General features: G+C 40.9%; 1 protein-coding gene across 2 annotated transcripts in view; it reads left to right on the plus strand.

The window, feature by feature from the left end:
• RAD18 (RAD18, E3 ubiquitin protein ligase) overlaps positions 1–11,392 on the plus strand; it is a 109,632-nt gene extending 98,240 nt beyond the window's left edge. For both annotated transcript variants that reach the window (XM_005695644.2, XM_018038448.1), the window contains one exon: positions 10,535–11,392. In XM_005695644.2, the coding sequence (XP_005695701.2) occupies positions 10,535–10,637 (103 nt within the window). In that variant the 3' untranslated portion in view covers positions 10,638–11,392. The remainder of the gene's footprint in view (positions 1–10,534) is intronic.

Below are 11,963 nucleotides of genomic sequence, written 5' to 3' on the forward strand. Positions count from 1 at the left end.
ACTCCAGGGAACATTAATTGACAGGAGCTCACCAAACGCCTCCATACATACACTGAAACCAAGCACCACCCAAGGGCCAACAAGTTCCAGAGCAAGATATACCATGCAAATTCTCCAGCAACACAGGAACACAACCCTGAGCTTCAATATACAGGCTGCGCAAAGTCACTCCAAGCCCATTGACATCTCATAACTCATTACTGGACACTTCATTGCACTCCAGAGAGAAGAAATCCAGCTTCACCCACCAGAACACCAACATAAGCTTCCCTAACCAGGAAACCTTGACAAGCCAGCCATACAATCCCACCCACAGCGAGGAAACTCCACAATAAAGAGAACTCCACAGACTGCCAGAATACAGAAAGGTCACCCCAAACACAGCAACATAAACAAGATAAAGAGACAGAGGAATACCCAGCAGGTAAAGGAACAGGATAAATGCCCAGCAAACCAAACAAAAGAGGAAGAGATAGGGAATCTACCTGATAAAGAATTCTGAATAATGATAGTGAAAATGATCCAAAATCTTGAAAACAAAATGGAATCACAGATAAATAGCCCAGAGACAAGGATTGAGAAGATGCAAGAAAGATTTAACAAGGACCCATTCAATATCACAGTTATCCAAGTCTATGCCCCAACTAGTAACGCTGAAGAAACTGAAGGTGAACGGTTTTATGAAGACCTACAAGACCTTTTAGAACTAACACCCAAAAAAGACGTCATTTTCATTATAGGGGACTGGAATGCAAAAGTAGGAAGTCAAGAAACACCTGGAGTAACAGGCAAATTTGGCCTTGGAATGTGGAATGAAGCAGGGCAAAGACTAGTAGAGTTTTGCCAAGAAAATGCACTGGTCATAGCAAACACCCTCTTCCAACAACACAAGAGAAGACTCTACACATGGACATCACCAGATGGTCAACACCGAAATCAGATTGATTATATTCTTTGCAGCCAAAGATGGAGAAGCTCTGTACAGTCAACAAAAACAAGACCAGGAGCTGACTGTGGCTCAGATCATGAACTCCTTATTGCCAAATTCAGACTTAAATTGAAGAAAGGAGGGAAAACCACTAGACCGTTCAGGTTTGACCTAAATCAAATCCCTTATGATTATACAGTGGAAGTGAGAAATAGATTTAAGGGTCTAGATCTGATAGATAGAGTGCCTGATGAACTGTGGACTGAGGTTCATGACATTGTACAGGAGACAGGGATCAAGACCATCCCTATGGAAAAGAAATGCAGAAAAGCAAAATGGCTGTCTGGGGAGGACTTACAAATAGCTGTGAAAAGAAGAGAGGTGAAAAACAAAGGAGAAAAGGAAAAATATAAGCATCTGAATGCAGAGTTCCAAAGAATAGCAAGAAGAGATAAGAAAGCCGTCTTCAGCGATCAGTGCAAAGAAATAGAGGAAAACAACAGAATGGGAAAGACTAGAGATCTCTTCAAGAAAATTAGAGATACCAAGGGAACATTTCATGCAAAGATGGGCTCGATAAAGGACAGAAATGGTCTGGACCTAAAAGAAGCAGAAGATATTAAGAAGAGGTGGCAAGAATACACCGAAGAACTGTACAAAAAGGATCTTCACGACCCAGATAATCATGATGATGTGATCACTAATCTAGAGCCAGACATCTTGGAATGTGAAGTCAAGTGGGCCTTAGAAAGCATCACTACGAACAAAGCTAGTGGAGGTGATGGAATTCCAGTTGAGCTATTTAAAATCCTGAAGGATGATGCTGAGAAAGTGCTGCGCTCAGTATGCAAAGACAAAGACTGGCTGAATGGATATAAAATCAAGACCCCTATATATGTTGTCTACAAGAGACCCACCTCAAAACAAGGGACACATACAGACTGAAAGTGAAGGCCTGGAAAAAGATATTCCATGCAAATAGAGACCAAAAGAAAGCAAGAGTAGCAATACTCATATCAGATAAAATAGACTTTAAAACAAAGGCTGTGAAAAGAGACAAAGAAGGACACTACATAATGATTAAAGGATCAATCCAAGAAGAAGATATAACAATTATAATATATATGCACCCAACATAGGAGCACCACAATATGTAAGACAAATGCTAACAAGTATGAAAGGGGGAATTAACAATAACACAATAATAGTGGGAGACTTTAATACCCCACTCACACCTATGGATAGATCAACTAAACAGAAAATTAACAAAGAAACACAAACTTTAAATGATACAATAGACCAGTTAGACCTAATTGATATCTATAGGACATTTCACTCCAAAACAATGAATTTCACCTTTTTCTCAAGCACACACGGAACCTTCTCCAGGATAGATCACATCCTGGGCCATAAATCTAGTCTTGGTAAATTAAAAAAAATTGAAATCATTCCAAGCTCTTTTCTGACCTCAATGCAGTAAGATTAGATCTCAATTACAGGAGAAAAACTATTAAATAAATTCCAACATATGGAGGCTGAACAACACGCTGCTGAATAACCAACAAATCACAGAAGAAATAAATCAAAATATGCATAGAAATGAATGAAAATGAAAACACAACAACCCAAAACCTGTGGGACACTGTAAAAGCAGTGCTAAGAGGAAGGTTCATAGCAAATCAGGCATACCTCAAGAAACAAGAAAAAAGTCAAATAAATAACCTAACTCTACACCTGAAGCAAATAAAAAAGGAAGAAATGGAGAACCCCAGGGTTCATAGAAGGAAAGAAATCTTAAAAATTAGAGCAGAAATAAATGCAAAAGAAACAAAAGAGACCATAGCAAAAATCAACAAAGCCAAAAGCTGGTTCTTTGAGAGGATCAATAAAATTGACAAACTATTAGCCAGACTCGTCAGGAAACAAAGGGAGAAAAATCAATAAAATTAGAAACGAAAACGGAGAGATCACAACAGACAGCACAGAAATACAGTGGAACATAAGAGACTACTATCAGCAATTATATGCCAATAAAATGGACAACTTGGAAGAAATGGACAAATTCTTAGAAAAGTACAACTTTCCAAAACTGAACCAGGAAGAAATAGAAAATCTTAACAGACCCATTGCAAGCACGGAAATTGAAACTGTAATCAGAAATCTTCCAGCAAACAAAAGCCCAGGTCCAGACGGCTTCACAGCTGACTTCTACCAAAAATTTAGAGAAGAGCTAACACCTGTCCTACTCAAACTCTTCCAGAAAATTACAGAGGAAGGTAAACTTCCAAACTCATTCTGTGAGGCTGCCATCACCCTAGTACCAAAACCTGAGAAATACGCCACCAAAAAAGAAAACTACAGGCCAATATCACTGATGAACATGGATACAAAAATCCTTAACAAAATTCTAGCAATCAGAATCCAGCAACACATTGAAAAGATCATACATCATGACCAAGTGGGCTTTATCCCAGGGATGCAAGGATTCTTCAATATCCGCAAACCAATCAATGTAATACACCACATTAACAAATTGAAAAATAAAAGCCATATGATTATCTCAATAGACGCAGAAAAAGCCTTTGACAAAGTTCAACATCCATTTATGATGAAAACTCTCCAGAAAGCAGGAATAGAAGGAACATACCTCAACATAATAAAAGCTATATATGACAAACCCACAGCAAACATTATCCTCAGTGGTGAAAAATTGAAAGCATTTCCCCTAAAGTCAGGAACAAGACAAGGGTGCCCACTTTCACCACTACTATTCAACATAATTTTGGAAGTTTTGGCCACAGCAATCAGAGCAGAAAAAGAAATGAATCCAGATTGGAAAAGAAGTAAAACTCTCACTGTTTGCAGATGACATGATCCTCTACATAGAAAACCCTTAAGACTCCACCAGAAAATTACTAGAGCTAATCAATGAATATAGTAAAGTTGCAGGATATAAAATCAACATACAGAAATCCCTTGCATTTCTATACACTAATAATGAGAAAATAGAGAAATTAAGGAAACAATTCCATTCACCATTGTAATGAAAAGAATAAAATACTTAGGAATATACTTACCTAAAGAAACAAAAGACCTATATATAGAAAACTATAATACACTGATGAAATAAATCAATGAGGACACTAATAGATGGAGAAATATATCATGTTCATGGATCAGAAAAATCAATATAGTGAAATGGAGTATACTACCCAAAGCAATTTATAGTTTCAATGCATCCCTATCAAGCTGCCAACGGTATTTTTCACAGAGCTAGAACAAATTTCAGAATTTGTATGCAAATACAAAAAAACCTCGAATAGCCAAAGCAATCTTGAGAAAGAAGAATGGAACTGGAGGAATCAACTTGCTTGACGTCAGGCTCTACTACAAAGCCACAGTCATCAAGACAGTATAGTACTGGCACAAAGACAGACATATAGATCAATGGAACAAAATAGAAAGCCCAGAGATAAATCCACACACCTATGGACACCTTATCTTTGACAAAGGAGGCAAGAATATACAATGGAGAAAAGACAATCTCTTTAACAAGTGATGCTGGGAAAACCAGTCAACCACTTGTAAAAGAATGAAACTAGAACACTTTCTAACACCAAACACAAAAATAAAACGGATTAAAGATCTCAACGTAAGACCAGAAAGTATAAAACTCCTAGAGGAGAACATAGGCAAAACACTCTCCTATATAAATCACAGCAGGCTCCTCTACCTGCTCCCAGAATATTGGAAATAAAAGCAAAAATAAACAAATGGGACCTAATTAAAATTAAAAGCTTCTGCACAGCAAAGGAAACGATAAGCAAGGTGAAAAGACAGCCTTCAGAATGGGAGAAAATAATAGCAAATGAAGCAACTGACAAAGAATTAATCTCAAAAATATACAAGCAACTCCTGCAGCTCAACTCCAGAAAAATAAATGACCCAATCAAAAAATAGGCCAAAGAACTAAACAGACATTTCTCCAAAGACATACAGATGGCTAACAAACACATGAAAAGATGTTCAACATCGCTCATTATCAGAGAAATGCAAATCAAAACTACAATGAGGTACCATTTCACGCCAGTCAGAATGGCTGCTATCCAGAAGTCTGCAAGCAATAAATGCTGGAGAGGGTGTGGAGAAAAAGGAACTCTCCTACACTGTTGGTGGGAATGCAAACTACTACAGCCACTATGGAGAACAGTGTGGAGATTCCTTAAAAAACTGGAAATAGAACTGCCATATGACCCAGCAATCCCACTGCTGGGCATACACACCGAGGAAACCAGAATTGAAAGAGACACGTGCATTAATGTTCATCACAGCACTGTTTATAATAGCCAGGACATGGAAGCAACCTAGATGTCCATCAGCAGATGAATGGATAAGAAAGCTGTGGTACATATACACAATGGAGTATCACTCAGCCATTAAAAAGAATGCATTTGAATCAGTTCTAATGAGGTGGATGAAACTGGAGCCTATTATACAGAGTGAAGTAAGCCAGAAAGAAAAACACCAATACAGTATACTAACGCCAATACAGTATACAGTATACTAACAGTATATAAATTCCATATATATGGAATTTAGAAAGATGGTTAATGATAACCCTGTATGTGAGACAGCAAAAGAGACACAGATATATAGAACAGTCTTTTGGACTCTGTGGGAGAGGGCGAGGGTGGGATGATTTGGGAGAATGGCATTGAAACATGTATAATATCATATGTGAAACGAGTCACCAGACCAGGTTCGATGCATGATACAGGATGCTCAGGGCTGGTGCACTGGGATGACCCAGAGGGATGGGATGGGGAGAGAGGTGGGAGGGGGGTTCAGGATGGCGAACACATGTACACCTGTGGCGGATTCATGTTGATGTATGGCAAAACCAACACAATGTTGTAAAGTAATTAGCCTCCAATTAAAATAAATTTATATTTAAAAAATAATCAGAATGGAAAAAAAGAAACAGTTAGGAAAGGACCCTACGGCTTTACGTCTCAACAAAATAATAGCTCTGCAAATATGTATCTTAAGCTTATAGGCCTTTTCATAGTGTTCATGAGATTCAGAAGAGATTAAGAAGAGGTGGCAAGAATACAAAGAAGAACTGTACAAAACAGGTATTAATGACCCAGATAACCACAATGGTGTGGTCACCCACCTAGAGCCAGACATCCTGGAGTGTGAAGTCAAGGGGGCCTTAGGAAGCATCACTATGAACAAAGCTAGTGGAGGTGATGGAATTCCAGCTGAGCTATTTAAATCCTAAAAGAGGATGCTGTAAAAGTGCTATCTATACTCCAGATGCCAGCAAATTTGGAAAATTCAGCAGTGGCCACAGGACTGGAAAAGTTCAGTTTTCATTCTAATCTGAAAGGCAATGACAAAGAATGTTCAAATCACTGAAGAGTTGCATTCATTTCACATACTAGCAAAATTATGTTCAAAATCCTCCGAGCTAGACTTCAACAGCATGTGAACCGAGAAATTCCAGATGTTCAAGCTGGATTTAGAAAAGGCAGGGAAACCAGAGATCAAATTGCCAACATCTCTGCTGGATTATAGACAAAGCAAGGGAATTAAAAAAAAAAAATATCTGCTTCATTGACTATGCTAAAGCCTTTTGACTGTATGGATCATGACAAACTGTGGAAAGTTCTTCAAGAGATGGGAATACCAGACCACTGTACCTGCTTCCTGAGAAACCTGTATCCAGGACAAGAAGCAACAGTTAGAACTGGATACGAACAATGGACTGGTTCCAAATTGGGAAGGAAGTACATCAAAGCTGCATATTATTTATTTAACTTATATGCAGAGTACATCATGCAAAATACCAGGCTGGATGACTCACAAGCTGGAGTCAAGATTGCTGGAAGAAATATCAACAACCTCAGATATGCAGATGATACCATTTTAGTGGCAGAAAGTGCAGAGGATCTAAAGAGCCTCTTGATGAGGGTGAAAGGGGATTGAAAAAGCTGGCTTAAAACTTAGCAGTCAAAAAACAAAGATCATGACATCCGGTCCCATCACTTCATGGCAAATAGATGGGGAAAAAGTGGAAACAGTGACAGATTTTATTTTCTCGGGATCCAAAATCACTGCGGATGGTGACTGCAGCCATGAAATTAAAAGACACTCACTCCTTGGAAGAAAAGCTATCACCAACCTAGACAGTGTTGAGATATCAACACAAAGCAGAGACATCACTTTGCTGAGAAAGGTCCATATAGTCAAAGCTATGGTTTTTCTGGTGGTCATGTACAGATGTGAGAGTTGGACCATAAAGAAGGCTTAGCGCCAGTGAATTGACAGTTTCAAACTGTGGTGCTGGAGAAGATTCTTAATAGTCCCTTGGACAGCAAGGAGATCAAACCTTAGTCAATCCTAAAGGAAATCAGCCCTGAAACTCATTGGAACGGCTGATGCTGAAACTCCAGTACTTTGGCCAACTGATGAAAAGAGCCAGTCATTGGAAAATACCCTGATGCTGGGAAAGACTGAGGGCAAGAGGAGAAAGAGGCAGCAGAATATGAGATGGTTGGATGGCATCACTGACTCAATGGACATGAGTTTGAGCACGCTCCAGGAGATGATGACGGACAGGGAAGCCTGGCGTGCTATGGTTCACGGGGTCGCAAAGAGTTGGACATGACAGTGACTGAACAATAACAACAAAACTTATAGGTATTTTGTGGTACTGCAAGTGACATATTTGAGATACTAGTCCTAGAACATGCTATTTCAGTCCCAGTACATTCTTCTAATTCCATAAATGATTGAGAGGTTCTTTTAGTAACACAGTGCCCCATATAAAGCAGTATTTTCATAAACAACAAAAAAACAAAACCCCACCCCAAACAAGACCCTGCTTTCTGTAGGTTGGTCTCAGCTTCTTCTATCTGTGATTATTGGTTCATCTTACCAGTTTGAGCTACAGGATATGTTTACATTGAAGAGGATGAAAATAGGAAGAAAAATGGTCCAGGTAAATCATTTCAAGTTTCATGTTTCCAGCTTTCAGTTTCCACATGAAATTGTGGAGGAAATGTTTCTGCCTCCAGGAGTCTGAGTCCCTTCTCTCAGACCTTCTCCCCCTCCACTGTCTCCTCCCTCAGTGAGCAGTGGTGTCAACAGTCTTCCCCACTGCTGCAGCCAGAAACCGAAGAATCATTGTCAACTTCTCACTCTCTTACGTCTCAGATGCAGTTGATTGCAAAACCCTATGGATAAGTTGTCCTCAGACTTATATGTACATCAAGATCACTTGGAGGACTTGTTAAAATAGATTATTGGGCTCCACTGAACCTCAAGATTGAGATTTTGGAGATTTGGGCTGGAGTGCAGGAGTTTGCATTTTAACACTCCCCGTGGTTGCTGATGCTGCTTCTGGGGCCCCTCATTGAGGAGCGGGGCTGTGGGCGACCCCTGAACTATCTCTTGTCAGCCCCTCTGTGCCACAGTCTGCATAAGACCTTGTTTTCTCTCTGGCTTCCTGCGACAGCCGTCTGGCTGGCTGGCTGTCTCTCTGCCTCTAGCCAGTATGCTTCATTCTGCCAGTGAGACCTGAAAGACATCGTGTTCTCTGTGGTAGTTTGAAGTCTTGTGGGGACTCGTGAGCTACGGCCCCAGCCTGCCCACTGGCTCCTAGACTGTCCTTCCCCACCCCTCTTTCCTTGTTAAGCCAAGCTGAGCTACTCATCTTTGCTTCAGAGTCATACTGCCTTATACTGCTGTTGCTTCCACCTTGGTTGCCTTTTCTCCTTTTTTCATCTACACAGGAGTTGTGGTTCCTTCCTTGACAGCTCTGCTCGGAAGCCCCTGACTGCTCCCCTGATCTGGCAGCACTCTGTTTGCACTTAAACCCGACTCGCTTCCTAGAGAGGATGTTCATTAGGCCCCACACCTTGCATGGTGCCTGGGGGAGGGGAGTCTCATGGTGGGCACTCAGTAGGCATATGAGTGATTGAATATGCCAGTCAGCATTCTTTGGATCTGAACACACTCCCTGGTGGATAAGGGTTGCCACTTACAAATCTTTTTTTAACTCTTTATCTCTTGTGCTTTATCTTTTAGTTCCTTTTTTAGGGAATAGCTTTTTCTAATATTATAAAATCAGAAAAGGAAGAATCATTTTCTCTATTGGTAATCTGCATTTCATCCTGACCCCATGAGAAGTCATTTGCAGTACACTAATGATCCCAACATATTTTCTAGGGACGACTTGATAATTTGGCTGTCTCTTTTTGGAGGAGGGGACTTTATTAATTGTTATTTATTAAGAACTGTTATTAATGTGAACACATCTTAAGTGTACAGCTTGATGGATTTTTCCAACTGAATATATCCAGGGTTAGGGTTATTTTGGTGGGTGCGGTGAATCACACCCTCTCAGTACTCACACTCTCGAGGCCCACATTGATTCTGGACTTGGTCATGTGATATGAGAAGAAGCTTGGGTAGTGTTTGCACAGTGCGGCTTGTCCTTTCAGAATGCTCACTTTTCGGATTCTTCCCCTTGGACCCAGCCCTTCCACTGTGAGAAGCCCACCCTGGGCATGGGGAGAAGACAATTGCAGGAGAATGGGGAGGGGCGGCCCTCTCACCAGCCAGTTTTCAAGTCAGCAGCCAGCACCAGTTTGCCAGCAGACAAGTGAGCCTTCCTTGAAGTGAATCCTCCGAACTCAGTTTAGCTGTCTGTTCTGAGCCCTGCCCAGATCTGGAATCACGACCAAATAAACAATTGTTTTGTTTCCTGAGAATGGTTATTATGTAGTGGTAGATAAGCAGAATGAATTGAACAAAAGTAGTTTCTGTTTAGTTTTTTAATTGCCATGTAACAAATCACCCTGAAACTTAGAAGCTTAAACCACAGCCATTTTATTTGCTTCTGATTCTTCAGTCTGGGCTGGCCTCAGGCTGCGGGTGGTCATTTATGTGGCACATAGCCCACTGGCAGGGCAAATGGAAGCCATGTTCCACTGAGATGTTTGGACTTCTCTCTATTTCCTTGTAGTGTGGGAGCCTGTTCTATGTAGTTTGGTCTCTGCATGTGCTCCAGAATCCAGAGAAAGTTTGCTTTTGTCTTCCCACCTACTTGAATGGCAGCCACCTCTTTTCCCCCAGCGCTCTGCCCAAAGTGAGGGGATGTGCATGGCCCATTTCTGTTGGGAGGGGACTTTGTTTTCTTGGTCCCCTTACAACCTCAGCTTTCTGATGAGATAAGTTATGATTTTGTTAAGACTCTCTGGCTTCGTCTTGTTGCGATGGAAGCACTTTTTTTTTTTGCAGCTTTCTGCATGTGAAGCAGAAGCAAAAAACTGCTAGATTCTGATTGAGAAGAAGGAGATTCAGTTCTTAACTCTATCATTTAGGATTTGTGATCTTTGCTAAGTCACTGTTTTCTCAGTTGTAAAGTGGAAATAATAATAAAAGTAATAATAATTATCGTAGTAGACTTGTCAGTGGAGTGGAAGGCTATTTGGAGGATTACATAAAAACACATGGGAAAGCACTTATAAACCAGAAACTGCTGTAAAATAATAATCATCATTTGCTAAGCTGGCATTTTCTTTTTTCCATTTTCAGAAATGATCTTCAAGACACAGAAATAAGTCCTGGACAGAATCGTCGCACAAGGTCAGCTGAAAGTGCTGAGCTTGAGCCAAGAAATAAGCGGAACAGAAATTAGTGTGGTGACTTTGCCAGTGCAGTCATTGGAAGATGGTGTTTTGTTGCCGTGTAGATTTCATATTCATAAATTTCCCAAGTGAAGATGTTACATTCTAAATGTTACATTTAACTGATTTTCAGTCTTTTCTGCCTTTCCAGGAAAAGAAAAAATTTTACACAGCATCCTCACTTAGTCAGTTACCCACTGCCCCTAAAACATCTCACTCTAAAAACACTGGCATCCACATGTTCACCAGCTTTGCAGAAGACACAGATTTGTTTGTTTTTGTTTGTAAGTTTCAGGATATATTAATATTTAAGCCATTCTCCTGTCTTTCATGGAGAAGCCAAGTTCAGAAAAGGATCCTTCAATCCCTCTACCATAGGGACTAGTTGAGATGTCCAGAGCCACTGTGTTTCTGGAAAGGCAAGCAGGGTGTCTTAACTCACAAGGCCTGGAGGCCAGCACCCATGTCACAGCTGTTACATGATTGCTTGTTGCCGAAGTCTCATGTGGTCCTTAGTTAGACCCATGTCTCACACTTTACTGGAAGCAGGATGTTGGTACTGTAATCTAAAGGCACAGAACAATAGAATACTGGGCATGTTCTTCAGAAATAGCTCTTACAGATGATTTCTTGATCTTTTTTTTCACTTGAGTAAATCGAATCTTAACACTTTGAATTCCAGCTATGAAATGGAGAGAATGCAATAAATGGCTTTTGTAACTGAACAGATTCTATATCAATTTAAAATAAAGTCCTTGAAACAGTCTTCTGTGAGTAGTTGAGTACAAGCTACATATCACTGGAAGGGACTGATCAGAAATTGTTTTCTCTGTGCAAAATGTCCCACAGTTCCCAGTTACTTCCACAATTCCTAATGCCTGTTTTGACATTTCAGAGCCAGTCCCCTCTCGTGGGTGCCAGGAGCTCTGGGGCTGTCCGTGTCCTGATGACAGCAGTCACTTCACCAGAGTCCAGGAAGACCCTCATGTTGGTTCAGGGGTGGAGGGCCTGCTCTGGGCCAAGTGCTTCATCATCTCAGGGCAGCCACCTCTGCTCCCTCTGGGCTCCTGGGAGGAGAAGGTGGCCGGAGCTCTACTGTATAAAACAGCACCTAAAATTAGGAAGGACTATGGGGGAAAGTGCTCTCCCATCAACTCCCAGATGGCCTGGTGATGCACGATTTCTTCTCTGCTTACCCGTGAGGCAGGGCTCTTGCCTGGAAAGGCTTCCAGGCAGCCACGTGGGTAAGTGGGTCAGCCTGCTCCAACTTCAAGAAGTTGTCAGAATGCCACAGCTTCTCTTGTATGCTACCCCACATCTCCTGCAGGTACCATGGG

The sequence above is a fragment of the Capra hircus genome, chromosome 22, assembly GCF_001704415.2.
Source record: "Capra hircus breed San Clemente chromosome 22, ASM170441v1, whole genome shotgun sequence".
In the NCBI taxonomy this organism is placed as follows: domain Eukaryota; kingdom Metazoa; phylum Chordata; class Mammalia; order Artiodactyla; family Bovidae; genus Capra; species Capra hircus.